The sequence below is a fragment of the Uloborus diversus genome, chromosome 1 (genome assembly GCF_026930045.1).
Source record: "Uloborus diversus isolate 005 chromosome 1, Udiv.v.3.1, whole genome shotgun sequence".
Taxonomy (NCBI): domain Eukaryota; kingdom Metazoa; phylum Arthropoda; class Arachnida; order Araneae; family Uloboridae; genus Uloborus; species Uloborus diversus.
In genome coordinates this window covers 154,166,586-154,188,038 of record NC_072731.1, presented here as the reverse complement: position 1 = coordinate 154,188,038, position 21,453 = coordinate 154,166,586, and the positions used below count along the sequence as shown (strand labels likewise).

General features: G+C 34.0%; 1 protein-coding gene across 1 annotated transcript in view; it reads left to right on the top strand.

Annotated features, from left to right (window-relative positions):
* Positions 1-21,453, top strand: part of LOC129216414 (CKLF-like MARVEL transmembrane domain-containing protein 8) — a 77,165-nt gene that overhangs the window by 33,594 nt on the left and 22,118 nt on the right. The window contains exons 2-3 of the mRNA XM_054850632.1: positions 13,516-13,561; positions 15,595-15,771. Of these exons, the coding sequence (XP_054706607.1) occupies positions 13,516-13,561; positions 15,595-15,771 (223 nt within the window). The remainder of the gene's footprint in view (positions 1-13,515; positions 13,562-15,594; positions 15,772-21,453) is intronic.

Genomic DNA, 21,453 nt, shown 5'->3' with positions numbered 1-21,453 from the left:
GGTCATTCACAAGTGATGTCATGCTTTGAGGAGGAGACGGACTCATGAAATTGTGACAAGGGGAAGAGAGAGGGTGACAAAAAGTGACATAAGACAGTTGTAACAATATGTTTGTAAAAAATATGACTTGACAACAGGAGAAGTTTGGGATGAAGTGTGACACTTTGCGATCAAGGGTGCTGATGGTCAAATATATTGAAAAGAAGTGTCACATCATTGAATGACACTCCATTAGTACTCCTTCAAAATCTTATTTTACTCCTTCAAAACTCCTTCATTTTATTTCTGAAATTGAGTACGAACCCTGATAGATATATATATATATATATATATATATGTGTGTGTGTGTGTATGTATGTAAATTTTTTTAATATTAAAAAAAATAAGAGGGAGGTGAATCTTACATACTTTGGAATGGGGTGCCCCAATTCCGATACTTGTGTCAAACAAAACAAAAGGAAAGAATTTTTTATTTTTTTAATGTTGTGGAAAATTTAACTTGTTTTTCTTTTTCCTCCATTTAATTTAAAGTGAAATTTTCTAGCAACATCTTGTCAAAACCAGTCTATCCAAATCAGGGGGAAATCAAATATCTGATGAGCGTTCATTTCAGTGTGACTGCTTAATTTAGAGGCTAACACACATCTACAAAAGCTGGCATCCCTGCAAGCTAATAGATACTTCTATTTCCGCCTGTAAACTGGATGTTTGACTTTCAATCTCATCGGTGGTCAGAATATAAAGACTATTTTTACTAACTTGGTTTGCACTAAAAGTATGAAATAAATTAAAAAAAGACTTCTTCAATTATAACCCGCAACAAATGAAATTGCTTTTCATATCGTCATATTTACCATGTTGCTTTTTATGTATTTACATTTATGCTAATTCTAAAGCAGTTAATAAAATTTGAATAAAAAAAGTTAGGGAAGAAATATAGGCGGTAGAAAGTTATTCGCTCAAATGCATATCATCTGTTCTCCTCTCAAGTCATTATTTTTAATTTTACTAGCTGCTTTAGAATTTACATAAATACCTATTTGAGAGAGCAACAGCAATTTTCGGGTATTATAAACAGAAGTCTTTTTTATTTTCTACTTTTTAATCCAAACCAAGCTAATAGAAATAATCTAAATTCATCTCGTTTTTAAACATTTTATTCATGTAATGCTATGCAGTTTTTCTTTTGAATTAAAATAAAATTACCTTCAGAAGGGTCTGATGGAACTAATGCTGCTTTGCAGACTACTTCGTTTTCTTCAGGCGACGTAAACTTTCTCTTTTTAGAGCAATCCTTTTCGTCATTTTCATTTTTTTCTTTGGGTTGAAAAAAGCTTGTTATCTGTCTTGCTCGCATCATTATGCAACAACTTTCACTTAGAATGTACTATTTTAAACAGACTGTACGTTTCCAAAAGAATACGCAGTAAATACTGGCTGAAAAATCAATGTGATTGCAATGGATACTCTGGTTAGCGAAGGTCGTTTTGACTATGACCTATGACACACACGAGACCAGACTAACAAAAACTTCTATCGTCTCGAATTCCGGTTAAGCCATCATTTTCGGATTCGAAGACCAATGATCTTTAAAGCAGCAAACAAAAACATTTTCTTCAACTCAGAAACAGAGGAATTGTCTTCAAGAGCTGAGGAGGCAGTGGAAAAAAGGGAGAAATGTGTTCCACGAATAGGCTTTCCAGGAAGATTAACCAAAGGACAGTTGTTTTGTGCACTTTCTCGGGTACTAAGAGTAAAGGGGTGAAATTCACAGGTTTGACATGTTAAGATGAACATTTCAAGTTCATGGTTAAAAAGTCATTCAAGTTAAAAACCATTTCGCTCTGTTATCTGGATTAGTACTGTTCTTTGGTTGCTCTCTTTCTTAAAATTGTGATTCCTTAGATAACCGAAAGGATAGGAGTGAAAAGAAAGTATAAGTTTTTTTTTCAAGTGATGAAAAAAGGAAAATCGTAGAATACTGGCCAAGTTAGATTTTCTGCAATTGCTAACCTCAAGAGAATAAATAATGAATCCAAAAAAAAAAAAAAAAAAAAAAAAAATCAGGGACCAAAAAGCAATAAAAGACTTTTTCTTGAAAAAGATGTGCTTAAAGTTTCTTTTACTGTCAAAATGATTCCTTGAACTCGCAATAAAGCACTTAATAATGTAATAATAGAATAAATACCTAACAAAACTAATAAAGAGGAATTTTAATCAAGAGCCCTTATTGTCTTTACTATCGATTTTGAATTTTCAATATCATATTTCAAATTTCTATAAAAAGTTTCTTAAAGCCCCCATATTTCAAAACCTCTTTATCTCGATTTTTTTCTTTAATGTGAGATTCGAAATATACAGATTCAACTGTATGCAATATTCCCACTGCACGGCTCATAAAATTAAACATATTTAACAATTTGCAGAATCTATGACAAAGAAAGGCTGGATGGATTTACCAAATTGGAGGCGTGGACAGGGAGTGGATTTAACAAATCAATCTGATTTCTAAAGCGAAGTGTCAAATTTCACTCAATTATCAGAAAGCTGTCGCAGCAGAGGGAGGCGTCTTTATGATTGAGGGTCACACATGGAGCAGATTTTCAATGGCATTGGGGGGGGGGGGGCGAAGTGAATTTTTGACCTTTGTTACTCAGAAAGTAGTTTTTTTTATTGAGCAATTACGATTGCTTATTGTTCTCATTTGACCGTTTTTGGCGTCCGTGCCTTTTTCAACTTGGACCAGAAGCCTTTGCAGCACCACCGTCCACTGCTGGCGGCGCGGCGCGACTGCTCCAGTTTTGAGCTATCCGCTTCTCAAGGTCGGAGGCGTCCATGTCCTACATACACACTCGTTCACACACAACTTCACACACATACACTCACACATGCCTACGTGCATACACACAGGTCTACGCACACACACACAACTATGCACACGTAACTGCCCAGGAGGATAGGCAGGCTTGGGGGGACAGGAGATGTTTCTAGAAACAATAACTCCAATGAGTAAGGTCCTGTCTCAGTTCTTTTTCTCTTTTTTTTTTGAGACTAACGTTTCGGGGGGGGGGGGTGTTGTCCCCAAAACCCCCTCCCTTAACTACGCCCCTGCATGCACCTCATGCGAAAATGAATGCAGATTTCTAGAAAAATTCTTCAGAATGTGGAAAGACTCCCAAAAATTAATTTCTAATTAATTTGGGCTTTTCTGGATAATTTTAAAATAGTTGAAATCAAAGGTGTGATTTGAGTCCCAGCAGTGTTGAGCAATACTAGATTTATTGAATTGTTGTTTTCTCACACGGAGGGTCTGTCCGAGATATCGACAAGACCCCAAATGCAGTTAATTATATTAATTCCCCAATCGAAAAGAGAATCAATAGAATCCTTAAGAAACGAGAACGAAAGTTTATTGTGGAAAACACAACCTGTGTGGAATTGGAAACGTTAAAATTAATTCTTCTTAACCTTAGCTCATTTTATCCGTAAAATAGTAAGTAGCATTATATTTATAAATACAATAAAATAGGGATTGGAAATACAGTTCGTCTTAGCAACACTTTGTTTTAAGTGTATTCAAATTAACAAGGTTTGATTATAATTTAATGTTGTTGTGTGCCAGCAAGGCTAGCAATTTGGGGTGCGCTGTTTCACTTTTCAAACTGTACCGTAATTTGTTGTGAACTCCGACTTCTACAGCACACACATGATGTAGAGACCTGTTTATAGGGTAAACAACCATTCACAGCAGAACGACACATTTGTACAAAGACAGGAGAGAGAAAGTACATTCATGCTTGAGCAGGGATTCAAACCTGGGACATCCCTATTGGATTGCAGCCTGACTTTTCTTGCCTCTAGATAAGGCTGCTAGCATGCTAATTTAACATAAAATGCTTAAATCAATGAGCATAGCTAGATAATATAGATGCACGCCATGCGCGGATACATTTAATGCTATTTGATATGTGCTCTGGCTTAAAATTGTTAATAGTATCAATATGAAACACTGATTTTTTTCAAAATTTGAAGATAAATTAATGGAAAATGTTCATTACTGCTTTCATGAATACATGATTAAAAGCAAAAGGCTTATTGTGGGTAGGAAATATCTTACGAAAGATTTTACCTACCCACTGCTGGACTGCATGTTGATTTTCATTCCTGCAGATAGTTTTGAGCTATGTGGATAGACACTTTATATTTTTATCTTACTATGTCAATGAATGCAATATGGTAAATACATTGCTCAAAAATCAATGTATATTAATTTTAATACAAATACAAATACAAAAGTGACGACCAGCAACAGGCTCTGGGCCCAGCTAGACTGGTCCTAGTCAATTTACAATCCCCAGTGAAGATCAATGGCCCTCTTAAAACTGTCTACTCCTTTGCTCATTACCACCTCTTCCGGTAAGCTGTTCCAAGGTTCCACTACCCTGCTAAAATAATAATTTTTCCTAATATCCATGTTAGCCTAAGATGTAAATAGCTTAAAACAATGACCCCTTGTCCTGTTTTCAGTGCTAAACTTTAGCCCCGTAACATCATTCGTTTTAATAAATTTAAACAGCTGAATCGTGTCCCCTCGGTCTCTTCTTTGCTCAAGACTGTACATTTTTAGCCTTCTAAGCCTGGAATCATAATCTAAGTGGGAAAGTCCACTTATTAGCCTTGTAGCCCGCCTTTGAACCCTTTCCAATACATTAATGTCTTTCTTAAGATAAGGAGACCAAAACTGAACAGCATACTCCAAATGGGGTCTTACCAAACTTCTATATAAGGGCAGAAGAACTTCTTTAGATTTATTTGAAATAGATCTATTGATAAACCCAAGCATCTTATTGGCTTTGTTGCTAGCAATGCTGCACTGTTGGGTAAACTTTAAATCCTGACTAATTAAGACCCCCAGATCAGTAACTTTGTCTGCTTCACTAATGACTGAACCTTGCAAATAATAACTTGTACACTTTTTTCCATGTCCTAAATGTAGCACTTGACTTTTCCCAACATTAACAGCCATACCCCATTTATCAGCCCACTCCGTAATATACAAATACAAATACAAATGTGACGACCAGCAACAGGCTCTGGGCCCAGCTAGGCTGGTCCTAGTCAATTAATTAGTCCCCAATGAAGATCAATGGCCCTCTTAAAGCTATCCACTCCCTTGCTCATTACCACCTCTTCCGGTAAGCTATTCCAAGTGCCCACGACCCTGCTAAAGTAGTAGTTTTTCCTGATTTCCAAGTTAGCCTGAGATTTAAATAGCTTAAAACAATGACCCCTTGTCCTGCTTTCCCCGCAAAAATTTAATCCATTTACATCTTTCATTTTGATAAATTTAAATAACTGAATCATGTCCCCTCTGACTCTCCTTTGCTCTAGGCTATACATGTTAAGCCTATTAAGTCTGGTATCATAATCTAAATCTGAGAGTCCCCTTACTAATTTAGTTACCCTTCTTTGAACCCTTTCCAATACAAAAATATCTTTCTTCAGATAAGGCGACCAGAACTGCACAGCATACTCCAAATGAGGTCTTACTAAACTCCTATATAAAGGCAGAAGAACTTTCTTAGATTTGTTTGAAATAGATCTATTGATGAACCCAAGCATTTTGTTGGCTTTGTTACTAGCAATACTGCACTGTTGGCTAAACTTGAAGTCCTGATTTATAAAGACACCCAGATCCATAACCTTTTCTGCCTGATTTATGACTGAACCCTGTAAACGATATCTCGTACGCTTATTTCCATGACCTAAGTGTAGCACTTGACATTTCCCTACATTAACTGCCATACCCCATTTATCTGCCCACTTAGTAATATGATCTAAATCCTCTTGCAGCTGTTTTACTTGTTCTTCATTTTCGACAATCCCCATAACTTTTACATCGTCAGCAAAACAATTTATGCTTCCAGAAATATTTTCATTGATGTCATTCATAAATATAATAAACAAAAGAGGCCCTAAAACTGATCCCTGAGGAACCCCACTTAAAACATCACTCCAATTAGAATGATTTCCTCTCACAACTACTCTTTGCTTCCTACCAGTAAGCCAATTTCTTACCCAAAGTAAAGTTTTTCCTCCTATTCCAATTTCAGCTAACTTGCTGAGAAGAGCAACATGCGGTACCTTGTCAAAAGCTTTTTGAAAATCAATATAAACAACATCCACACATTTTTTGTTATCTAAAGCTGAGGTAACCTTGTCGTAGAAATGCAATAAATTAGTAGTACAGGATTTACCTTTCCTGAAACCATACTGCAAACTAGTCAACAGACTATTAGTCTCTAAGAACATCATGATCTTAATTTTGATCAATGTTTCAAAAATTTTGCAAACCACCGAAGTTAGACTTACAGGTCTATAATTTCCCGCACTCCCTTTAGACTCTTTCTTGAAGAGCGGTGTAATGTTTGCCAGCTTCCAGTCCTCTGGCACTGTCCCCGAATTATAAGAAGCATTGAAAATGTTTGCGATTACATCTGCTAATTCCTCTGCACATTCAACTAAAATTTTCGGATAAATATTATCTGGCCCCGGAGCCTTAGTCTCTTTAATTTTTTTCAAATGAAGTAAAACGCCATCCCTGGAAAATACAAAGTCCTCAAGCTGTACTATAGCTTGTGTCATGTTGGTGTCAACTGTTGAGATACAGTTATCGTTAAAAACACTCGAAAAAAAGTTATTAAGAACATTAGCAATATCACTATCGTCCTGAATTAAAATTCCGTGCTCATCAACCAGTGGCCCAATATGACTATTTCGAACTTCCCCTGAATTAGCGTATGCAAAAAACCTCTTGGGATTCCTGTTTATGTTATCTGCCAGTCTTTGCTCTAACTCTCTTTTCTAAATCCGTACCAAATACTTAAATTTACGCCTCGCCTTACAATATTGGAGCCTATCTGCACTGTGATCTGTTTCTCTAAACCTATGAAAAGCAGCTTGCTTGTAATTTAGAGCGTCTTTAGTTTCCCTGGAGAACCACATTGGCCAAATTTTAGTGTTGACACCCTTTCTCCTCAAAGGAACATGATCCCTAACCGTATTCGCTAGATTTTCCTTAAACTCTGCCCATTGAAGATTCACATCGCTATTGTCCAATCCAGAAGAAAAACTGCTTTCAAACTCTGCCGAAGTGCCACAAAGTCAGTATTTCTGAAATTGGGCACAAACCTAAAATTCTCTACTTTGTGCCTATCAAATTTAATCCCAAACCTAATACTGTTGTGGTCACTATCTCCAATGTGTTCCCCTACATATAACCCCTGAACAGAGCCTTCCATGTCACAGAAAACTAGATCCAAAATAGCTTTCTGTCGAGTACCCTGAGTTACAATTTGATCTAAGAAACAGTCACCAATTACTTTCAAAAATTCCTCTTCTCTGCTATTACTATGGTAAAAATTATTCCAATCAATTCCTGGAAAATTAAAATCTCCCATTATGATGACTGACCCCTTGCTAGAAATGTCACTAATAATACTAAACATCTGTTCGTCTTGACCCTGGCTTAAGTTGGGTGGCCTATAAATATTCCCTAAACGTAGTTTTTTGCCCTTATCACTAATCAACTCCAGCCAAATCATATCAATCTCATTAGGTTTATCATTAATTACCAATTCATTGCAAATTAAAGTGTCTCTGACATAAAATAAAACCTCACCACCTCTTTTACCTACTCTATCTTGTCTAAACAAATTATACCCAGCAATAGATAATAAATCATCATCACTTTTGGTAGCCCATGTCTTGGTAACTCCAATAATATCTAACCTCTCGTCTATAATTATGCTTTTCAATTCTTCCATCTTGTTCCTAATATTACGAGCATTTGTATAAAAAACCTTAAGTAAGCCCATCTTACTTTTATTTAATGCTGCACGATTGTTTGAATCCCAACTGTTAAAATCTTTTCTCTTATTAGCCACCCTATTTCCATTTCTACTAAAATCCCAATAGTTAGTACCCTTTCAAATTCTGCTCCTTAAACCATGCCCCCCATTCCAACTTAGTTTTTTGATTCTGAAGCCTCTAAAACCAAACCACTAACCATTTTGACCCCTGTAGAGCTCAGATGCAGGCCATCCCTAGCAATCCAATCGCGTTTACATTTACTCCACACATCATAAACCTGATACTACGCTTAACGCAAATTTCCTTGAGTACCAGGTTCATACACCTAGCCCATTGGTTTAACCAACTCCTATGCACACCATACCTGGGAAGCAAACCAACCACTTGGACATTTGCCGAACAGTTGGTTGCTTTGTCCAACAGGGAATCCCATTCCTTTGTAAACTCATCGTTGTTACTATGGCCTACATCGTTAGTTCCCACCCACAAAGTAACTACATCCTCTTTATTAAATACCCCCTTCTTTTCAGCAACCCTATTTACATCTCTCACCCGAGCCCCTGGCAAACAACATCTAGCCACCTTATGTCTACGTTCAAAATTTCACATATTAATTTTATGGTAAATAGAATTAAATAAGAGGGTGAGAGATATAAACATTTGAAAAAAAAATCATAGGTTTTAAGCTCCACACTAATAAATATAAGTTAATATTATTTTTCCTTAAGTTTTTTTTATATATATATGATCATATTAGTGGCACTACCTATCAAATAGTGAACTACTCTAAAGAAAATAACATGTTACATCAATTCTATTTTTCTTTGATATGCATCTGTGTTTTGTTAACAAATTTTCCTCTATATATTTTTTCTTCTAGTTTTGTAATTTTGTAAAATGTCTGGAGGGGCTGGAACTACAAGTACCAATACTAAAATTTCTGATACTATTCATTTTGATGTCAACTATTTGAGAACCCTACCTGCTATTCTAAGGATTGTTTGTGCGGTATGTGATTCACTTTTTCCTACATTGATTTTTTTATTGTTATTTGGCATTATATGTTTCATTTTAATGATAAGAATTTCTCAAAATTTCTAATTCCAGTTTATGTATTTTTTTTTTTTTTTTTTTTTTTTTTTTTTTTTTTTTTTTTTGTTCCTTCAATTTGTGGTAACATTTTTTTTTCATTTTAATCTGAAAAAAAAGAGAAAAATAAATTTTTGACAAATTTAAAAAAAAAAAAAAAAACTCCAAATATTTTGCTGGAATGCAACAAAAATGTTATGCAATGTGTCAGTTTTAAGACCATAAAATGTTTTATTGATTTTAATAAGCATTTAACAGCACCTTTCTGACATCAAAAATTGGAGAAAAATGAGAAAATATTGAATTTCTTTGAAAAATAATGTGAAAATTATTTTTCAAAATTAATTCATCGACTGATTAGTTAAATAGCACTATTAGTCATAACAATCATTATCACACAATAGTATCATACATTATCTACATATAGAGAAAATAAAATTTTGGAAAAAAATCTACAAAATTGATTTATAATACCTCATGCATAATGAATATTGTTTTTTCGAATAATATTGTCCCTTTTTATCAAATGATCGAAGTTCTTTCTTAGCTTGAAGTTTGGCACAAGTATCCGTCTCGTGCAGTTTCACCACAAGCTTTTATTGCTTCTTCGGCTATTAGTTTCACACAACATTCCACAACCTGCGTGTAACAGGGAAATTTCTCGAAAGTTAACGAAAGTTAACTCTGTAGGCTGTTCTTTTGCACATTTCTTTCAAATCATGGTCTTTTAGATGCATTGTAAGAGGTGGCTCTGTTACAACACAGTTTGCTCAATGAACTAAATCAACATAACCAACGGCTTCGAAATTGTGCTTAGGACGCTTAAAAAACCATACACCGCCCGAGCTCTTTGTCTTCTCATTTCTAGAGTTAAGAATGTACCTAACTGCTAATTCCTGAATGTATTTTCCAGAGTCAAACAACATTGTCAACAGTAGCTGTTTGGGATGAGCGAAATATGCATTATTTGAGAAAACTTTGAAAATTATTTGCTTAACATTGTCTGGAAACTGCCTTGCAAGAGAACTCATTTTCCAAAAATGTTGGGCAGCATACTGGCAGTTCGGTTTCATTTTTATTTCAAACCTCATTGGAGCATAAACTGGCATTACATACTTTACAAGCAGTGTAAGATTTTTTGATGGACTAGGAGTGCCTATATGCAAGCGTAACAAGCGGTTTGCAGTTGTCAGCCATCGTGCATGACTGAATTTGCCTGGGCTACTTTCATCCACACTAGAAAGGCAACTACAATCTTTTACGGCAAGACAGATTCGATACAAATAAATTTGCTCAGTAGTTAAATTTTTTGTATCTTCCATATCCAAAGCCAAAAGATTGCAGTCAGTTTTATCAAATTTGACTACTGCATTTTTTTCTATTTCTAATAAACTGTTCGATAGCTCCAGAATATAAAAGTGAACCCTTTGTGCAACCATCCATTTCCAGAATAAGATATCTCAGTGGCAACTCATTATGCAGCAGACATATGTTCCACTATAAAGGTCTTTTGAAACGTCTGGAAAAAAAAGAGGAGGGGGGGGGGGATTGCTCCACCTTTCCACCTTGTATTTATATTTGTTCCGTCACATCAAACAACCGATAAGTGGAGCAAGCTCATATTTTACTTTTTTGTAAAGCCTATAATACCTTGCGAAATTTCTTTTGCACTTTCACAAACTGTTAGCGATGTATGACCAACGTACTTGCTACCTGGTTCTTCTATCAGTGTTTTTTTCTTCAGATGCTAATTTTTGATGGCCAGATGTCTTTTGAAGGGTGTCATCTTTGTGGCCGTCAATTTGGTCAGTTTCAAGGACTTCAGAGGATTTACATTTTTCAATACTTAAGGGCTCTATTTGTCAAACATATCTAAAATAGTAGTAAAATAATCTTAGGAATAATAAAAGCAGTTGAGTGCTGTTTATTAACAAGGAGAAAAAATTAGAACCGCAGATTAAAAAATTAGCACCTTGTATAACTGTTTTTATTGGAGTTTGTGCATTTTTAAAAATTTGTGAACAAATGTCGCATAAAATTGATTAAATTTTTAATGTATGTCCTAATTAACGCATCACACAATATTTCAGTATTAGTACTTATTTCAAAACTACTTTTCGAACAATTGTTGTTAAAAATATTTTTTATTTTTCATTTTCTCTGTTTTAGTCTAACTTGAGCAGCTAAATATTTTACGAAATGTATATAAAAGTCTTTGAGGGTTACAACTGATTCACTGACTGATACCTCTACTGTTTACTGGAACTAGTCTCAAATTTATTCATTCTTTAACTCTTCCTTTTTTTTTCTTTTTCTTTCTTTTCTTTTTTTTTTTTTTTTTTTTTTGTAAAAAAGTACATTTTTGCCCTTTTTTTTCAAATTTTCAAGGCCAAATAGGGCCAGCTAAATATTTTAAAAAATTTTGCGAAATTTTTTCAGGGTGATAAAAGACCCATGTAGCAACTTTTCCACACTATCCAAAAACAGATTTCCAAAAAAAGTTTTTTCGGCTCACCCTATTACACATACCAAAAAAAAAAAAAAGAAAGAAAGAAAGAAAAACAAAAAGATTATTTAATGCAGTGAGAAGCAAAGGGATATAAGTGAACATTTTCAAGTTTTGAGTAAAGTGCATTAAAAGATAACATCCCAGGTAGGCTTTCATTCTTTTTTTTCTCCCTAAATCATGCTGTATAGCAGCAACTACCAGGGCTGCAAGTACCATTTCTTGCCCCAAGACAGAGGAGAGGTTTCCTACCATGTGTACTGGTTATCTCCAGAATTTTAATTTTGCCCCTTACATCACTTTCTTTCTGCCTTCACTCTGCCTCATTTAATAGCTCTTTAAAACTGACTTGTAACTTGCTAAGGAGAAGTTTTTTAATTTAACCATTCTTTTTTGCTTGCTTTCTTTCTTTTTATTGTATTTTTTTATTTTATTTTTATCCTTTTTAGCCTACTTTCCCAGTAAAAGTCAGAAAAAGAAGAAAAAAGCATGAAAGAAGGCTTAATGCATCTTAAAAATGTCGCGAAAAAAAAATCAAAATAAATAAAATAATTAAATAAATATCGAAAAATTAAAAATTGGAAAGTAGGGTATTGAGATGGGGAAAAATGTCTGTCAGTCTGTCTGTCTGTCCCCCCCCCCCTAATAACTTTTGAATGAACAGTCCGATTCAAACAAGCTTTTTTTGTTCGAAAGATTTCGGCGAGGACACCTCATTCCCATATTTCACTTTTTGATTTGAACTAATTTTTGTTCATTTTTGAACAGTTCAAAAAAACTTCACATTAGCGTCTACGGGGAAACTGAAACTAAATGTAGATTCCGTACTTGAAGGCGGATTTATTTCAAACAAATTTTGTTGGAAATAGCTATTGACGCGAAACTCCAGACTCCGACTCCAAGAATTTAGAGGCACCTGACTCCGACTCCGACTTCGACTCTGATTTCGCAGTTTTGGCAAAAATTTATACACGGAGGACAAATGACTGACTCCGATTCTTGGATATTCGTCTCCGACTCCTTTATCCCAAAATGAGATTGACTCCGACTCCGCAGCTGTGGTTTTCACTGTGAAATAATTATTGTTGATATGATTTGTTTTTATTTTCACGCTAAAGTTTTAATTTAGGTATTCAGTTTTCGGCGAATAAACTCGAAGTCATTTATGTTTCTACATAACGATATGCGCAGACGATTTTTTTTTTTTTTTTTTTTACAATGAAAAGTATTTCTTTAAGTTGACATTTTATTGTTTTTATTTATTTTGGTAAGTGCAATAATTCATTTAAAAAATTATTTTTGGCAACAGGGGAAAAAGAAACAATTTTTTTTTAAATGATGTATTTATTTTAATAAGCTTGTTAATTTTAATTATTATTTTTTCGTTTTGAAAGCTGTTAAATAATTTTTTTTAAAGGGAAAAAAGTGTATTAGCTGTTTTTTTTTAAAGGTGCTGCTTTTTTTTACGCATCTAATTTTTTTAGATGTGTGAGGAATACTTTATTCCTAGAAATCAGCAAAAATATGTTTGAAACAATTTGCGATTTTAGCTATTTTTGAGAATATTGATCAGGTACTAGAAAGTAGTATGGGTATACGGGAAAGTAGGTTTGTGTAGTTCTAGACGGAACTTCTTGTTGAATATGTTTTTGAGTTTCATGAAGCAAACTAATTATAAAAATAAGTATCAAAGCACTATAGCTTAAATGTGCACTTAAGCAATGATGTATTAAGCAAAGTAAATGTGTGAACTAAATTTAAATCAAAAGAAGTGTAAAAAAAAGTAGAGCAAGACGGGACTTGTTTTTTGAGAAAAATATTAGACAAAAGAAAGAAAAAATAATATAGCAGTAATAATAAATGTAATTAAGAAAGCTTCAATTAATAGTTGGAATTATGGTGGTTTTGCCTCCTTAATCTCCTTTTTTGTTGTTTTATCATGTCACACATGTTCTGTGTTTGAAATATACATTGTTGCTCCAAATTGATGCAAAATTTAAATTTTTGCTGCTGCAAGCTGCTCTAAATTTGCAAATTTACTACTCCAGACTGCTCCAAACTCGCCATTTTCCTACTCCCAAGATTGCTCCAAAAGTGAGTTTTGGTCGGCACATCCCTGAGGATACCCTGTGGGAACACCACTGCTTACTTCAAAACATACTTTTTGTTGCACCAATTACATTATTTTCGTGCTCCAAGTTTCTACAAAACAAACTTTTTGGTGAGCCAAACTGTTCCTAGTTCACTATTTTCCTGAGCCAAACAGCTCCAGTCACTATTTTCCTGAGCAAAGCTGCTCCAAAGTCACTATTTTCCTACGCCTGAGATTGCTCCAAAAGTAGGTTTCAGCTGGCACATCCCTGATAGCAGGAGCTCCCCCTCCCCCACAAATGAAAAAAATACCTTTCAAAACAACCCCCTATAAATTTTAATGCCGCAGTCTGCACCATGTCCCCCCTTAGGTTGGCACCCCTGGTTTCAGCCATGCCCCTCACTGGCACCCTGTTAATTATTAATAAGATGAATGCATATAAATCAAATTTAATACAACTAATTATACCTGAGCAAAACTAAAAAAACATTTTTTTCTCAATCTCACTGTAGTGTAGACTAAACTTTTTATTTACTTTTGTTTTGCATTTGTTTTATTTACTATAATTTCAGCAACACGTAATTATAGATTTGTATCAGGATATCAGGAACACAAATTTTTAATGTTTTCTCTACAAACTACCCCCCCCCCCTTTAAAACGTCATTCTGGCTATTTTCCTTGTTGTATTTAATAAAGCATATTTTTGATTTTATACATGAAAAATTGGGTTCATGTAACTATGATAGTCATATAAAAACTAAACAAATGATCTTATGATGATTTTAAAAACATTTGCTATATTGTATGTGCTTTATTTGCTATATGCCCTGCTTAGTGTACGAATGATTTAAATAGAAAAATCCAGTTTAATTTAAAATATGATGAAGTTTATTAGCTAAACATATCACAATTCTTGGGGAAGGGATTTTCTTCTTCATATTTACATGCACTATGGTAATAACTTTGTCCAGTGTATATTTCGTCATTTTTTAAAGCCAGTTTAAACTTTTATGTTTATGTTGTAGTTTTGCATAAATCTTTGCTTGATTTATGCATCTAATCAATATAATTTAAAAATTGCAACCAAACAAAATATCTTTGCAACTAAGAAAAAAATATTAAGTGCCATTGGCACCTTACTGATTGATGCTAAATTCGACAAATTGTCATAATGTATTGTATTACTTTGTGTTTCATATTTCATATTTATTGAAATATTCATCCTATTTTAAGTGTTAAATTCTTTCATCATTTTATTAAATGTTTAGATTTTATCAATTATGACACTTATTTTTAAGAAATCAGTTCAATTATCTTTAAGTGAATTAGTTATCCTTGTGGTATCTTTGAAATATTTTGAGAGGTTTTTTATGCAATGACTAAACATTGTTCCATTACTCATTCCTTAGTTTTATTATATTCAGAACGATTAATTTGCATGAAACAAGGGCGGATCCAGGAATTGTTTAAGGAGGGGGCAGTTGATTTTTTAACTTACCTCTTACTACGCTTGTTTTTCGTAGTAATTCCGGGGAATGTTTCAAAATTCCCTCCTCCTAACATGATCATTGGTTGTCTAAAATTGCAGGTTTTTTTTTTTTTTTTTTTTTTTTAACTTCAGTTTCGAAAATCTACCAGAGGAAAATCACTGAACCCATTTCTTCCATTAATAACACTACATGAGATGTTTACAATTGCGTCTTTAAGACTTCAATTTTTCAAAATGCTCAGGGAAGAGCTCTAAACTTTTCTTCCTAAAATACCACAGATGGTCTAAAACTGCCTTTTTGAAACTTCAATTCCGAAAAGTTTCCAGGAGGGAGATTGGAGCTCCATTCCTTTCCTTAACTCTATCAAAGATGGCCTACACTTGCTTTTCAGAACTTCAATTTGGAAAAATTGCTGGTGCAGGGTCCCACAAGAGGCGATCGCCCCTCCCTTGTATTCGTCCTTGACGTGAAACTTACTATTTGTCTTGTCATTTATTTAGCTATAATTTTTGTTTAAACATGCTTTCTTTTTCTCATATTTCAGGTCTCAAGTTTAGCTGGTTTTATATCTGTGGAGACTGTTACGTATGGAATAGCTTGGTCACATTATACATGGGCCAGTTTTGTGTTCATAAGTGGATTTTGCATCACTGTTGTTTTGATTCTTTTTTACCTTTTCCATGTTGTTGAGACCCTACATCAGCTGCCTTGGTTGATTGTCGTAAGTGAACATTTTGTCTGAACAACATAAAAGCCGCTATTACAAAATCAAAACTGTTTGCTTCTAAAACAATCTTTTTTGTTGGAGGGTTTCATCATTCCTTCAAGATAAATACTTACACTCTACTCATTGTCATTTCTTCTTTGTGTAGCTAAATCCAAGAAGTACCATTGTCATTCTGTAACAAATGAATTTAAAATTTTGAAAAAAAAAATATTGTGAAAGTGAGGTATAGAAAGAAGATGAGATTAGGTACTGTATTTTTCTGCGTATAATCCACGAATTATCTGTTCAAAAAGTGAAAAATTAATGAAGTGTAGTGCAGATAATGTGCTACCTTGGATTATCTGGGCTTTTTTTCCCCCTTAACACCAAGATGTTGAACCTCAATATTTACAGTAGAATTCATCAATAGAGACCGTTTTGCTGCCTATAGGTTTTTTTATTTTACACAGCTTGACTGTTCTTTCGCTGCCTGTGCGGGGTTTTTTTTTTTGCTTTTTACATAGCTTGAATGTGTTTTCGCTGCCTGTAGTTCTTCTTGAATGTTCCTCTCACCCAATTCAGGCAATGTCAAATAAACAGCCGTATGTAAAGTTAAAGACAAAGCCTCCATTTGCACAAGGATAGACCATTTGCTCCTTTGTCTTGACTCTTTCTCTTAAAGTAATTAAAGTATTTAGATCATGATTTCAAGAAGAAATCATTATATTTTAGATCTATTTTGATTTTGCCTTAAAAGTTATTACTTCTTCGTGTTTTTAATTTAGTTGCTAAAATTGTATGTTAAATCAAAAATTGATTTTTTTATTACACGGGTTATAGGAAGGTTTTTTTTCTTCAGGTCGATTTCTGATCCTGCAAATTATATGCCACTTACGGATAATATGCATGAAAATACGGTATTAGAAAAAGGATAGTGATATTCTTTACTAGCTTTACTAAACTCTCTGCAAGGTTTCCGCAGGGGAGGAAAGAGGACAAATGGGGAGTAGTTAAAAAAATTGAAATAACCCTAAAACTCTGAAAAAATGAAATTTATGTAACCAGACTAACTACTTCTTTATAAAGACTAACATGGACCAAAGGCGATCTGGATGGTCAAAAATCTGAGTAGTATGGGATAAGAAAGAAAAATCTTTAGATAAGTCGACTTCAACACAAATATTTTGTAGTAAAATTACATCAGAACTCTGTTTGAAAGATTAAAAAAAAAAACATTTTTCACATAATTTTTAAAATAATCCTAAAACTCAGAAAATATGAAAAAAAAATTAAATAAAACTAGTTCACTGTCTCCTGATTCTAACAGGTGTGTCGTTAAAATGAAGCACATTAAATCGAAAGCTTTATCATTATAGTTCAGGTGTTTGTATTGTACTATGATTCATTGTACAAACTATGTTTGAGCTCCTCCTTTGATCAAAATATAAAGCAAACTATTCAACACACTTTTCTAGTTACATTCTTAGCCAGTGATGTTCCCATATGATATACACCATATATGCCATGTACTCTCAAACATTTTTAGACATATGAAGCCATGAGAAGCAAAGGGATGTAAGTGGATATTTTTAAGTTTTGAGCAAGACACATTTAAAGATAACCTCCTAGGTAGACTTTCATTGATTTCTTTCCCTACGTGCTGTACAATGATGCTGTACAGCAGCACCTACCAAGGCTATTAGTACTATCTCTTGCCCCAAGACAGAGGAGAGATTCTGCTACTATTTGTACTGGTTATCTCCAAATTTTTAATTTTGCCACTTACAACCCTTTTCTTCTCACTGCGTCATATAGGGTATACCCTCAAGCTTCAAAAATTTTCATATTATGACATATCTTAATATATATATTTCTTCTGTGCAGACGTTTGTAACCATAAGACTTTTAAACGACTCAATCGGTTTTGATCAAATTTTTTGTGCGTAATTAAGTTGTGTCAAGCATGGTGAAAGCAGTTGTGAAGCGCAATGGAGCAAATCGAAAACGTTTTTGTTAATTAATTAATTTAAACATCGGGTGGTTATATCTCCCAAATGATTAGTATTTATTTTAACCTATTGTTGAGCAAGAACTGAAATAAATATTTAACCCATTGCCAAAGGACAATAAGAAAGCCAGCTCTGTTTTTTGTAATGAAATTTCCTGCTGTGATATGTCAATTGAGAATATATAAAATGTAAAGAGAGAGAGAGAGAGAGAGAGAAGCCTTCATTTCTTGAAAGCAACGATTTTAGGTCCCGGGATATATTTTAAAGTAAAGTACTGGAAGGTTTACGCAAAACGTGTGTTCTGTCGTCATAGTTGAACCATGTGACCAGATCAGTGCTTTAGGTTTTCCCAACCAAATGATCAGAAAGTACCATACCTAGCAACATTTGTTTCTCGGCTCAAATCTATCTCAGTTTTGGCACAATATCAAGATTACCTTAAAGATTATCAAACTAATCAGTACATTATTAAAGGAAAGGATGATGGAATTTAAAGACAAAACAAATTTTATTTTCGTCCAGATAAATTACAACAGGGTATTTCTGTACACAAAAGATCAGGGCAGTGGAAGATCTTTATCTTTGGTGGAAGGAACAAATTAGGCAATATATGAACTTAAGTTTTCGTTCAAAAGATCAGACCTCTAATCAGTCGGAGTTGGCTTCGCTCACTGATTGACTGGATTACGGTAACGTGGTTTTTTGGCGACTTTGGCTATAAACAATAGAGTTGCGTAATCATTTGTTTGCATCTTAAAGCTACTGTTAATGTAATTTATTGCATTTTTTGTTTATTTGGCAAAATATTTCAAGTTGCAAAGAATTGTTTTTCGTTTTTAATGAGTTTTTAGTCATTTTAGTTGAAGAATGTTTATTTTACAACACATATTGTGTATGTGTTTATTTCCACACGTATAAATGTACATACATGTGTTTATTGTACAATACATAATCGGAAGGGGGGATGAGTGATTTTTGCTTATTCAGGAAACTGTTTTTACCTTTTACATTTTTTAAAACGATATCTTTTGGATTGTTTTATTCTTTTTAATATGTGGGATGTTGCAGGGGGATTTCCCGTTTGTTCTAGATGGATAGTTAGTTTTTTACACTTAATATCTGAGGATGCTTTTTATCCTTTGAGTATGGCTGAATTAACAAGCCATCAAGTACGGGAGAAAAAATAGTTAATAAAACAACTGCTCAGTGGGCATTAGATAAATCAAGTTGTAATAAATATACGCATTCTGACACTAAACAGTTTAAAACATTTCCTTTTTACTTATTTTTTTTTAACAAAATGGTTCAAACACGATGCTTTATTGAAAATTTTTAACTTTTTAATTTGAAAAGTTTGAACAGAACAACATCTGTCAGGTCTTCTAATTATGTATATGATCACAACTGATTGCTGGGAGTATACCACAGAAAAATTGATGGGAACATCACTGTTCTTAGCTAAAATTATTTAAAATCATCTATTTGAACTTTTTTTTTAAACTTACAAATTTGATCCGGATAAACAAGGTTCAACTGGGTACCAAGTGAAGCACTAGCTCCAATTCCATGGGGCCTAGGAGGACTTCCCCCCCTCCCCCCCCAATAATTTGTGTTTGTGTGTGTCATATTTTAGAGGGAGTGGGGAGTGCTTTTGCTAGAGGAGTGATTTATGTGAAGACAAGTTTCTTTTTATTTTAACAAGTGTGTTTATTTTAACAAGTGAGAGTTGTGACATTTTTGAGAAATTTGCACGCCTGATGAAACTATGAGTCAAATATGAATGGGAATTTGGTGGATTTCAAAAGATGGTTTCAAATTTACAACCAATGTATCACCAATGTATGTTCACTACAAGGCTCCAGGACAGTAATCTGGGGGTGGCATTAGAAATTAATACCCTACCTTTTGTGACTGCTGTGCTGCTCTACCTATAAAATTACACATAAAAAAAGTTTAAATTCCAGGAGAGGGGTGGTCCCTAAGTTCCCTTCCTGTGATCTCAGCAAAGATACTCTGAAATTGCGTTTTAAAAACTTTCATTTCTAAAAACTTCGGGAGGAGAGTACCGAACTCCATCTCTCCACCTAAGGTCATCAAAGGCAGCCTAAAACTGCGATTCAATTCAATTTCAAACTTCAAATTTCAAATAATTTCTTTGATAAGGCTCCAAACTCCACCCCTTCCTCAAACATTATGAAATATTGCCTATAGTAGGATTTTAATTTCAAAGAAATTTCAGCGGAAAGTTTTCAAACTTTGCCTCTGTCTAACATTGGTAAAAGGCGAACTAAAGCTGCATTTTCAGAACTTCAATTTCTAAAATTACGGGGAAATGCTCTGAATTACATTCTTTTGCCCCACGTTATCAAGGATGGCCAAGTGAGTTTTTAGGAGTGAGATTTAAAATTTTCTGGGGGAGAACTCTTTAACCCACTTTTACCTAACATCTTTGATGATCGCCTAAAATTGCTGTTTTGGAAATTCAGTTTCAAAAAATTACTGGGGAAAAGTCTCTGAACCCCATCGTTATCAAAGATGACCTCAAAAAGCTATTTTTAACACTGTTTCGAGACCTTTCCATAGGAAGGTCCTCAAACCTACCCTCTCCCTAACATCAACAAAAATCAAATTGTAGTTTTTAACTTCAGTTTCGAAAATTCCAAAGGAGAGTTTTGAATCCCATTCTTTCCCTTCATATCAACACAGACAGAATACAGTTGCATTTTCAAGAACATCACTTTCAAAAATTTTACAGGGGAGAGCTCCCTTTCCTTATCTTCATCAAACATGGTATTAAACTGTATTTTTGAACCTTCAATATCGAAAACCTTCTGGGATGAATTCCGTTAATTCCTATGTTTCTTCTAACATTACCAAATATACTCTTCAACCACGTTTAAGACTTTATATTTGAAAAATTGACCAGGAAGAGCATCTGAATCTACCCTCCACCAACATCACCAAAGATCGCCTATATGTTTCTCAAGCTACACTTTTAATAATGTTACAAATTCTGTAAATAGTAATTATTGTAGTAACGTAACCTGTAAATAGTTTCCCGTAATGAATATACAACCCCTTTTTCATATGGCTAAAATATACGACCCCTATTCCCTTTTTGTTCATTGATAAAATTTGATAACGGTCAACGCATTTCGAGAAGCGTGTGGAATATTTGAGAAAATTCTTTTCGGTGTATTTAAGCCGTTAGCGATGGATAAACAGTTTAGTTTCGATTGATATTTCGAACTGAGAAGATTTTTGCTCTGTTTATAGCGAGGCATTTCGCTGTGTTGTTTTCGTATTTGGAAGTAAATACGTGTGTAAACATTGAGTTTACGGTGTTGTGTGATAATTGCTTAATTGCTGATGAATAATTTAGCAGTTGTTGAAGATCTTTCCTGTACATAGTGTAAATAAATTTCCTGTGTTTTTATCAAGAACTGTGTTTTCATTTCAAGAAAGCGGAAGTCGCACCGAATCCGTTACAATAATTTTCTGAAGGAGAACCCTCATGCACCTCTTTCTGTGAGATGTTACTTTACGTCTGAAATCATGTTGCTAGTTGAAGAGCTTGCTGCAAAAAGGAGAGCTTCAAACGTAAATTTTCAAAAAGTCACATTTTAGATTAGTTACCTTGAAAACACCTTGTTACATGTTGCTGATTTGAAAAACTATGTTCCAGAAA